Genomic DNA, 11,956 nt, shown 5'->3' with positions numbered 1-11,956 from the left:
TTGCACTTTGACTAGTGCAAGACCCTTGGCTTCTTGGAACCTTCCTCAGATTACTATCAGTTACAATTTGGAGCAAAAGAAAGTCCTGGAGTATAACTTTAGTCTGATCACCTCATCTTTAAGACTCTTTTGCTAATCCTTGAGGCCATTTGGACATATAACAAGCATGATTTCAACTAAGACCTTATTTCTTCTCTTGGGGCTGGGAACAGGAAATGCAGTTTTTCTGAATAAAATGCAGTAATTAAAAATTAAAATGTTTATTACATTAATTTTATATCAGAATAAAAGGAAATTACATCTGTCTGTCCAGTTCCACATGAGATGAATTTCTGCTTTCATATCTATTTAACACACTTTTATTCAGCACCTAACAAATCACTGAACGTATGTATTACTTTTCTAATACTCTTAAAATGTGGCGATTTGGTCTTATAGCTAAGTTGCCACCATCAATGAAGCCCTCTGCTGAATGCATATTCATTTTAGCGGACTAGTTCGTAAGTGGCGCCGGCTTCTTGCATTTCCACAGCACAGGGACCCAGACTTCCTTGAGAATCTGAAATACCTTAATGCTAATTCAGCTCCTACCCTGGTAAGGGTCTTATCATCAAGGAGTTAGTCGTACCACACTCCTCAAGACAGCACGTTCTGCCCGGGTTTGATTTTGGATAGTTCGGACAAATGTAGCCCTCTGGAACATAAACATATTCACGACTGGCAGGAGAGGCCATGAATTCTTGCCTCAGGCCTATCTCAGCACAGCGGTGTTTGGAAGGGCTGACAGCTTCTTTGCTAAAAGGCAAAACTTCTAAGATGCTCACTGCTATTTGTAGGAAGAAGTGGTACAACAGGTAATTAGACTTTTCCTGGCAAAACCCCCAGTTTTCATTCTGCTTTCAAGAACCAGCTCCTCAAATCAGGAATTTCCTGGCAGGTCGCATTTCTGTGGATTAGGGAAGGCAGAAGGGAGAATGCATGGTTGGAACACAGAGATCACGAGCTCTAGGGCTACAGGTGGCTGAGGAGGCTGGCCATTGCTTCAGAGAAATGGATGTGTCCCTGCCACATGAATTACTTTGTTCATGTCCCGGACTGGTGAGGGGAGGCAGCCTTTCATTTTTCTTGTGTGTGTATGGCAAAAAATGTATTCGTGTATTTCATTCGTTTTCTGACTAGGCATACATTTATTGAATGAACTGCTTTGTATCAGGATTTGGACTTGCTACCGTAAGATTTAGAAGACACATTTCTTGCCTTCGGAAGGAATACAAGGTATGTTGGTAACTACCCTAATGACTGCAACAAGGGAGGTCCTCACAAAGCCTTATGGGATTACAGAGGGCTGAACAGGCTCTGCCTAGAGGAATCGCAGACGAAGGGCTTCTTTGAGGAGGTAATCTTCGTTAAGTTTAAGACAAGTTTAAGTTTACAAAGCTGGGAATGGGGACAAGAGGGCAAAGGAAGGAGGTATTTTAGGCAATGTTATATGATTGAAGCACTGATGCCAAGAAGGCAGATGTGCTCCGTAAACAGTGAATTCTTCTTGGGAAGGTATGAACATTGGAATGTTCTGTGATGATGGGCAGAAAGGTGTTAGATGGTGGGAGAATGAGCTAAAAATGGGAAAACGAAGGCAGGGCCAGAAGTCAGAAGGCACCCCACCAGATGTAACAAGGCTGGCTGGCACACCCAGTGGGGTGTTGACAAGGATTTGCAGCTTGCTTATAAAAAGATTAGCTATAATGGCTGCCACAGAAACCCTTTTAGTCTTTAGAGAAAGCTGTGGTTTTCTAAGAAAACCATCTAACTGTTGTATCCCTAAGTTATTTCATATTAATTAGCTAAGGGAAAATAAAATCTTAGCGTATTCACACTTCGGCTCTCCTCTGTGGTCCTGTTGGTGGTTTTTGAAAAAAAGAGGATACGACATCCACATGGGTTACGCCACTTCCTTTTGCAGAAGTGATCTCACAGGGGAATGCTGTATCCGCAAAAATGAGTAAAACAGACTGTCCAAAATGGTCATAAATTTTTCTCAAAGTTTAGAGCACCTACCAATGAAACTTGGTAAAAGCCAAACTGGAAAACAGAATTTGTCTAGGTATTTGTGTCACTGAAAAGGCTGCAAGACTGCTTGGCATGGTTCAAAAATCCTCTTGCTCTGATGCAGAAATACACTATTTTATTTTTTTAAAAAAGATTTTATTTATTTGACAGAAAGAGAGAGAGAGCACAAGTAGGCAGAGCGGCAGAAAGAGGGAGAGGGAGAGGGAGAAGCAGGCTCCCCCTGAGCAGGGATCCTGACGTGGGGCTCAATCCCAGGACCCTGGGATCATGACCCGAGCCGAAGGCAGACGCCTAACTGACTGAGCCACCCAGACGCCCCAGAAGTACACTATTTTAAAGCTCAGGTTTATAGATTTACTCTTAGACACTCGGAGGAGCTCTTAAGTACAGCAACGCTTCCTCAGGACTGACATTTATGAGATTTGGATTTTATTTCCAATTATTCTGCTAAAACTAAAGAGTACATTAATTCTGGTTTTTTAGAGTGGGAGTCTTTAACTTACCGATAAAGACGGCATCCTTAAAAGGCTGTAAATATTACTGTACCAACCACTGAGAGAAATGTAGTTCATGCTAAATGCCAATAGATCCCTCCACCAACCCTTACAAGGTGCATGTTAGATGCTCCCCTAAGCTTCATGGAAAAAACAAAAAGTGACTTGCTTAATAACATTTAAAACCTACTTTAAAAAAAAAATATAACCAAATAGATCACGGTTTAGTGGTATCAGTGGTAGAAAAAAATTCTGATTATTATTTAAGTCATTGGCCCTATGTTGTAGTCAAGAATTACTGACTAGTTCTCTTCTTAAAAATCCCTTGGGGCACCTGGCTGGCTCAGCTGGAAGAGCATGCAGACTCTTGATCTTGGGGTTGTGGAGTTCAAGCCCCACGCTGGATGTAGAGATTAAGTAAACAAACTAAAAAAAAAAAAAAAAAACAAAAAACCCCCAAACTCTTACTAGGCAATTACTCAGTACACTTATTATGCATTTTCACAATATAAATCAATAAACAAAACATGGCCGTGCTTCTGATTCTGATGATGGTGTCTATACATTATAGCAAAGCGTAACTTCAATATTTTAATGATGTAGAATAGCTGAATGTGTTTCTGCTACTCGGTTATTTTTAGACAACGCTTATAAACTTGTTTGGAGAGTAGCTGCAACATTTTCATTATTGTAGCAGACCTATTTTAGTGCCAGAAAACAGACACTCATTTTGGGAAAATGGCTTCCTCCTAAATTATCATTAATAAGATTTATGCAAAATAAAAGTTCCCAGGCCATCGGTTCACAAGAATTGGTTTTTTCCTTAATAAACTCGTCTCCATTACTTACTATATATTTTGCTTATCATTGTCATCTACTCATTACCTATATACATACAGTATATATTTACATATGGATGTGTGTGCACACATTATATACATTTAGTTTTGGAAGATGACTGAAGACCTTTATTTATTTATTATTTATTTAAATATTTATGTATTTTGAGAGAGAGAGAGAGAGATATCAAGTGGGCAGGGGGAGGGGCAAAGGGTGAGGAAGAGAATCTGGAGCAGAGTCCCGGCTGAGCACAGAGCCCCACACGGGGCTCGATCCCATGACCCTGAGGATTAGGACCTGAGCCAAAATCAAGAATTGGACACTTAACAGACTGAACCACCCAGGCGCCCTGACCTTTTCTAAATTTAAAATGAACATAACACTCACTGAAAATTGGATAAAAAACCTAATAAAATCTTATCTTAAAACAAATGTTTATCAAATCTTTATTTTTGAACACTGTACAAATTCTTTCCCACTTTGAAAATCTACAGTGATCATTCAGTTACACACCAAATAACAGAATCGAGGCGAGGTAGGCTGACTGTCTCTTTGAGCTATGCTTCAATTGCCCTGCCTCTAGATACATTAACTCATGGGCCACCTTCTTCTTCGTTGTTCTTTTTTTTCCTTTTTTTTTTCTGAGAAGGGTAAAGCATCCTTGAAGACTTGCTATTTTCATGAACAGAGAGTTTTATATTTATGGAAAACCTAAAAACCAGAGAAAGCCCCCAAAATAACAGTCATTTGAAACCAAAGACAATGCATTTTTTCTCATTTATTCAAATTCACTGCAGGAAGTAAACACTAAAAGATTAAAAAACAAAACAAAAAAATTCACACTGCAGTATGTACAGTTTCATGACATCACATGAAGAAATGAAATCTCTAATAAAAACGACAAATTATATTACTAAGCAGATCGCATCAAAATTGGTTGTGTAAACCCCAGAATTCATATCATGAATGGTAATGTGCCTGTATTCCAGTATACTGGGATACGCCTGGTATAATAGTACATTTCCAATGGGATTAAAAAATTCATGAAAGTAGTTGTGTGAACTCGTTATGTTGAAAAGTGGTTGACTTGATTTTAAAAAGTTTTAAGACCCTTGGATTCAAAGCACATTCTTTCACAAAGCTTAAACCACAGACGTCATATCCAGAAATGGAATACTGTCATGTTGGGATGAACATCTGATCTGACTTGTTAAGACATTTTGCCAAATGCACAGATGCACAGGGTCCCCCATGCACTTTTCATGCAGCAGGTAATCACAACTTAAATAAAAGGTTTATTCTATACATTTGTCCAGACTTGCAACTGTATACATACATGCACAATTTTTAAACCTGTCTGATTATATTTACACTTATACATGGAATATACAGAAACCAAAGAGATTAAAAGGCTTTTCTGTTGCATTAGAACAATACAAAATATGTATTTTTCATTAAGGAAATCACTATTTACATCACCTTTAAAAACTGATTTTAACATCTTCATGTAACAAGTCAATATATATATATATACATATTATATATATATATATATATATAAAATATATACTCTCACCAGTTTACTCTTCTGTAACATGTACCAGAGAATAAACAGGTAATTGCTACCTTACTGATGTCAATGAGAGCTGCAGTACCCTTTCACAAATGACTTCTTTAGGAAGAAATTGTCTAGATATCTAAAATAGTCCTTGAAAATGTGTATATGTGCATCCTCATATCTACATATGCATAAACAAAGTGAATTTATGGATGTATGCCCTTTCTCACTGGTTTTTCTTTAAAATCACCCTAAAATCAAATTGGGGACATTCTCTAGTAAATCAGAACGTCATTCTTCTGGTCATGTTTATCTACGTATTATATATCCTCATTCCTTTAATTGTGAACGATGACAACAACAAAAACAACCAACCAACTGAAGAAACAAACAAAAATATAGCGATGCTGGCCCTTGATGTTCTTTTCCCTGACCTAAATTTCACTCCCTTGTGAAAGCCCATTTTCCCCTGACCAAAGGGGAATACCAACAATTTTTTTAGCATATCTCTAAGGCTCCAGACCTTTCATAATGGCAGGGAAAAAAATGACTTGCTTAAAAGCTTATTTATATAGTGTAGACAAGAAGATTGTCACAGAATCAACATGGGATGAAGTAGAATATATTCACTGGCCAGTGGGATTTTTACTTCAGAATAAGCGTACACCTTCATCTCTCCATGATATAGCATAATATTCACTCCTGACTATTGTTTTATAATATATCCAGTAACTATTTACAAATCATTTCGAGAAAAAAATAATCATTTAGGGTTTTAGATCGTATTAGGAAATAACGCCCATTTTTAATATAAAAATCTTAGAAACGTCTTCAAGTAGAACAACTTCAAATAGATTTCCTTCTAATTAATAGTTGATTATATAACAATTTTTTGATAGGTCAGTTGCAAACCTGGCTCACTTTTAAAAAGAAAAATATTATCTGGTCAATGAACTGTGGACTGTGAAAGCTGAACTTAAACATATGGACTTGTTTCAAGATCAAAACCTCATGTGGCTCAATAATAAGTTCTTCCAAGATAACATCAATGTTTACTTCTAATTACAATTTTAAAATAATAGGTCCAATGGAGTGACCGTGTACAACTCTGTCATGTATATGTGCCCTTTGTATTTTTCTGTTTAGTCAATCTGAGTTTAGTGCCTTTCTTGGGTTTGAAATAAATGTTTTCATCTTTGTCAGCAATGTTCTTAGGACAATGATTTTAATGGAAACTAAGGATGTATTCAGGAGAAATTTCCAAACCATCCTGGAATCACCTGAGTTTGGTAAGTGGCCCTGTTATTCCATCCCTAAGGCTAATTAAGTAGATGTTACTCATTAGAACACATAAATAATCACAGATTTTCCTGAGATGTTGAGCCAGATATGAAAGTTGTCCCCTCCACCCAATTTTTTTTTTGTCATAAAAAGTATTCTGAACCCGATTTTCCAAAGACATAACGGTTATATACGAACTATAATATTGCAAATTTTGAGTTGATGTATAACTGTACTGGGGAAAATATAGGCATCAAATAGTTTTTTTTACAATCCTGTGTTCTGAGAAAAGTCATAAGCAATGGTTCTCAAACTTCAGCGTGCAGAAGAAACATCTAGGGAGTGTGTTTAGATGCAGATGGAAGATTCTCAGGTCCACTTAGCAGAGATTCTTGATCTGTAGATCTGAGATGCTGCCTAGGAATCTGCATTCTAAAACAAGGGCTCCAGATGATTCTAATGCAGGTGGTCTGAGTCCAGCTTTTAAGAAACCCTGGTCATAAGACTCACAGGTACCACAGAAATGGTGAGAAGTAACTTTTACAAGAGATGGTGAAAATTGTCCAAAGAAAAGCCATTTTGCTTCTGTTAAAAACAACTTCTTAAATATTCAACTGTTCAGGAAACCACCTGAAGGTAAATGGTTAACTTTCCTAATTCTGTAAAAGGAGGAATATTTAGTAAAGTAGCTAAAATACAAAAATGGAAATCTGCCTTTTTTTAAGGATCTATCAAACTTCCATCAATTGTAATCAATTTTTACTAAGTAGTACAAGGTTTAAAGAAATATATATTGAAAAGGAGTGGGGTGGGGGAGACACGTTGGGAACCACAAAACCCCTTCCAAGAGTTAAAAATAAATATGTTTTTTAGCAAAAGTGAAAAATGTAAGCATATATTTTTTCTAATTTATTTTTGAATCAGATAATGAGAAGTGAATTAGTTTTTTTTTTAATCCAATAATTAACATTTAAAGAGTTATTTAACAATTTGGATTTAAAAACAAATGTGTTATGTAGGCTGACTTCTGAAAAGCAAAATAAAGTACCCTAATAAAGGCAAAATGCGTTAATCCACTATGGATGGAGATTTACATTTTCATTTATGCCTATTATCTGATTATATAAAAGAATTTCATTCATAGGCTACTCACAGTTGTTGTCTGATGCATACAGAGTGTTAAACAACCAATTGCTAGTTCGGTAGTCTCCTCATGACATCTAACGTAAAGCAAAAAGTAGTATGCATATTTAAACATCACCAGTAACCAAGACTTTTCAAAGTGAAAAAAGTTTCAATTTTATCATGCTTTGCTCAAATCATGCTCTTATTTATACAGATCTCAAGTTCATACTAAGTAGTTTTAAAAAGATCCAAAGCTGTATGGCAGGTACATTTTATTCTGATTCCTTTTTTATTGTTAGCACGTTTCCCAGAAGTCCATAAACTTCTCCATTTGCACTGTGTGGGCGAGAGACGTTACTTCCCATATGGCTATTATAAGGGCTTCTTAGATTAAAGAAAGAAGCTTTAGTTTCTGCAGCAGGAAGTAACTCTTCTTTGATTGTAACCTGTGAGACACTTTCAGCAGATGAGGGCTCCCTCCAAATGTCCTTGTCCTGTGTTTCTCGACTGGTAACAGCATTGCCTCCTTTCTGAAGCATGTAATACAGTATTGGGTTAGTTTTGGTCAGCCTTGGACAGTCTTTTTCATACTCATTCTTATCCGCATCTGTGATAACCCACTTAATGGGTCCTTTCTCACTGGTCACGGAACACCCATTCAAAAGCCCAGATTCTGGTCTAGACCCTGCACAGCCCAAGTGCTCAGAAAAAGGAGGACTCATGGGATCTTTTACCACTCCTGGGTATGGAAATGTCCTGTTCTCCATGCAACCGCTGGGCTGAGTGGAACTGTACATCAGTCCATTTAGAGAAGAAATGCTGAATTCAGGTTTGCTATTGGTCACATTATTTTTGTGTCCTTTCTTTTTACTCTCGACGACGGAGTTACTCCTGTGCTGGGACAAATCTCTTACACAGTTTTCTGAGAGAAGCAGCTGCTTCAGAACATTGAAGCTTTTGCTCTCTCTGGCCCAACTCCTAGGTTCACTTTCGCTGGCTGAAGCATGACTGGCAGGGTATTTAAATTCAAGATCATTTTTGCTAAATTTCAGCTCTTGCTGGTTAAGCAAGGACCCATACAGTCCTTCCGGAGCACTGTGACTGTTTGCAGCATCAACTATGTTATTTTTCATCTTTTTAAAAGGGCTTTCTAAAGGCTCAGTATAAAGCTTCCTTTTCTTAGGGACCATGCAAAGGTTCTTTGATTCTAGAACTGTCAGTTCACTGTTTCTGTGACTGTTGTCCAGATCATCCGCCAGGTAAGTCTCTTGATTTTGTCTGAGCAGTCGACTCAACAGACCGTTCTTTGAGAAAGAAAAATCCTGAGGTGAAACGGGCTCCGATTTGAAGTCCTCGGACACTGGTAAGGCAGCTGCGCTTCTCTGCACCGGAGGTGCCAGACCTAAGAATGGGGCACCCTTGGCATCATGGCTCAAGTGCACATTCGAATGGTGAATATGTAAGTCATCGCAAGGCTCAGATTTTATTTTTACCATCAGTATTTGTTCACTTAAAGCTCTATCTGTATGTTCCTGAGTACTTTCATCTCTTAAAGAAATCTTCTCTTTCTTTTCACTCTTCCCTTTGTTGGGGTTTCCCAGGAGCAGTTGGAGGACAGTGCGCCTTTCAAGCAGATTTTCTATTTCAGAACCAGAAAGTCCTGATTCGGGACCCGTTGCTTGACTGCTAAATGCCTTGTTTTCCTCCACTGCGTTTGCTTTATTTGTGAGCAGAGGACTATTTAATCTATCAACCATGCCTACAGGTCTATCTGTGTTGACACTTAGCAGCTGTTTGCTAGGTCTCTGCTCTTCTCCTGACGGGGATGACTGCATTCCACACTGAGCTAAATTCTGTAACAGTTTACTGGCACTGAAAGTCGCAGGGTTTTGGGCGCCTTCGTTCTGGACTGGTTTCTCTCCTTGCGATTCCTTGCTCTTTGTAAGGTCCATCAAGTGGTTAGATGCAGTATTTGCGGGCTTTTCAGCCTGAGAGCCACAGGCATATGGTGGGGACTTCCATCTGATGACCACAGAGTGTTGGGAAAGATTGATGGGGGACTCTGCTTTTGTGGATCCAAGGAATGGAGGAGTGCTCACTGGGGTAGTCCTGTTTGTACTGGGGCTTTCTATTACAGAAGTCCTCGTGTAATTCTGGGTACTGAACTTGGTCACATCGCTGTGTACTTCCTGAGGACTGTTTCTTTCTACGTTTTCTTCATTCTTATGGCCAAGTAGCAATTGAAGAAGTGTTACTTTCTGGTGTGAATTTAGCTTAGAATTCCTTGAGGTATCTTGATCTTCTTTGATGTCTACAGTGGTGGGGACTTTGGGATCCCAGGTGTTTAGCAAGGACTGAGTTAAATTATCGAGAGAAACAGGCTGGTCAGGTTCTGGTTTCTCGATTCGATGTTTGCAAGACAAGTCTATGGGAACACAGTTGGAATAAGAACTTTCATCGCCACTGCTATCATCTGTAAAACTAGGATTGTTATCTGAGTACTCATCGATAGTTGTGGGTGTACTACTATCCTCAAAAATGCTTCCTCTCTCACTATGATTATGTCCATTCATTGGCTTTGGTATGGTCTGGCTTTTAAGAAGATGTAAAAGCAAACTATTATTAGCAGCTTGTTTGATACTGTTTCTTTCTAGTGAGTTCTTACAGCTTGCATTTTTGGGGGAAGAAGGAACGACACCCATTGGATTCTGAAAGGTGGTATTTTTGCTTGCCATTAGTTTGCTTGACGGTGTTCTTGCTTGACCATTGAGATGGCTTGACATTCCTTTCGAGAGCTGGAAACTGCCAACATCCTTTTGGCCATTTTCTTGTAATCTGGCCATGGCAGCAAGTCTTTCGCTTGCCGCTTGATTTGCATTTTGTGTTTTTAAAGCATGTTCTCGAGAATACTGCTGCAAATGGGCTTCACTTGAAAGGAGTAATGCTAACTGGCTACAAGCGACACTAGGTTTGGGTGAAGTGGCCGGACTAGCCCTTTTTTCCACCATGCTTGCAACGGCCTGTAATCTGGCAGCGCACGACAAGGGTTCACTCATGACCTTTGTTCCACTTTGTCCAACATGATGTGGTGACTCTACGAACCTGTCTCTGATGAGGTTTTTAGTTAGGTCAGGAAGACTGGTATCAGGCTTTTGATCTTGAGCTTTGCTTTTCTTCAACAGCGTTTTTAAGTGACTTGATGCAACGCCGTAGCACCTTAAATCTTTCTCCACTTTTAAAGAATCATGACTGAGTGTGTATCCTTGCTCCTTGAGGCTCTGCCTAATTTGCTGCGACAGAGCAACGGTCTGCAGCCTAGAGCTGAATGACTGAAGCAAAGAGGCCAGCAATGTGCTGTCTTGTTTGCCTTTAGGCACATTGTCAACCATGCCAGCTAGCAAAGCTTCCTTCTTCACATTTAAATTTACGATGGAATCAGACAGCCTCTTCCGCTTCGCGGCATTCCAGTCTTCAGAAGACTGCAAGAGTCGGGCTTTTTTGAGATGCAGCATGCCAGATCCCTGATATGAATGTGTATTGAGAACTGGACCATTACTTTGACAGGTGGGAAATGCATTTCCAGAAATGTTAAAGTTCTGATCTTCTTCATTATGCCCAGCAGACTTTTTGTCAATGGCAGTACCTGATCCCTCTGCTGCCTGATGCATTAGTAATCCTTCTAGGTAAGTTAAAACAATAGAATCCTGGTGCACATCAGAGCCAAGCTCTTCTCCATGAGTCATGTTCAATAGAAGTGTTCACAAGGGCTTGGTTTCTATTCACGTTAAAGAATGGTTTTCTGTGGGTGAGTGAGATGTAACTTTAATAAGTGAGTGTCAGTTTATCACCTTCCATAGTAATCAGATGGAGATGTCCTGTTACATTCCAACCAGGATTTCTCTGGCAATGACAAGATGAAAGACAGGCAAATTCCAAAGTAGTATGACCACAGAGCTGACCAACTCCTACACAAGAAGAAGCAAAAGAATTCCTTAATACATAGGTCTGCAGCAGCAAGCAGATAGACTCCTTAGCGAATATACTGCTTCTCCTTCTTCATCTTTTGTTTCCAATTAAATGCAAATAGCAGTGTTCTAAAAAAATAAAAAAAATAAAAAGTTAAGAAGGGACAGAACTAGTATTATGCTATGATACCAATAAGCTAAAGAATCTAGTATTTCTGTTTCTATGTAGGTGTATGTGTATATATATATACACATATGTAAAACATAATGTACATACATATATATGCATTATAGATACTTCTTTAGTAACATATTTTGCCATTCCTATTAAACTGGAAATTGCTACTGGAAATCCTATAAATTAATCCATATTGCAAATCAATTAGAGAAAATACTTTGGCGTTATGTAACTGTCTTCCAAAGCACACCAAGTTTCTGAATTTTCATGAGCACTTTACGCAGAGTAATATGAATGCTAAGTCTCTTTTATAATGATGTAGCTCTATAAGGGAGCTAGAATTAGCTTTCTTATATTAATGGAAGCTTATGAAGGAACAAAAACAGATGTGCAGGAAAAAAAAAGAGATGCATATAACATGGACTCATCTGATGAGCTGTGTGTA

At 38.5% G+C, this 11,956-nt stretch overlaps 1 protein-coding gene across 4 annotated transcripts in view; it reads right to left on the bottom strand.

Moving 5' to 3' along the window:
• Positions 1–4,162: 4,162 nt before the first annotated feature.
• Positions 4,163–11,956, bottom strand: part of NRIP1 (nuclear receptor interacting protein 1) — a 79,813-nt gene continuing 72,019 nt past the window's right edge. For all 4 annotated transcript variants that reach the window (XM_035015128.1, XM_035015126.1, XM_035015127.1 and 1 more), the window contains exon 2: positions 4,163–11,462. In XM_035015128.1, the coding sequence (XP_034871019.1) occupies positions 7,641–11,111 (3,471 nt within the window). In that variant the 5' untranslated portion in view covers positions 11,112–11,462 and the 3' untranslated portion in view covers positions 4,163–7,640. The remainder of the gene's footprint in view (positions 11,463–11,956) is intronic.

This window comes from Mirounga leonina, unplaced genomic scaffold (assembly GCF_011800145.1).
Source record: "Mirounga leonina isolate KUSES-001 unplaced genomic scaffold, KU_Mleo_1.0 Mir_169, whole genome shotgun sequence".
Lineage (NCBI taxonomy): Eukaryota > Metazoa > Chordata > Mammalia > Carnivora > Phocidae > Mirounga > Mirounga leonina.
The sequence above is the reverse complement of the archived record's forward strand: the minus strand, read 5'-3'. Positions and strand labels throughout refer to the sequence as shown.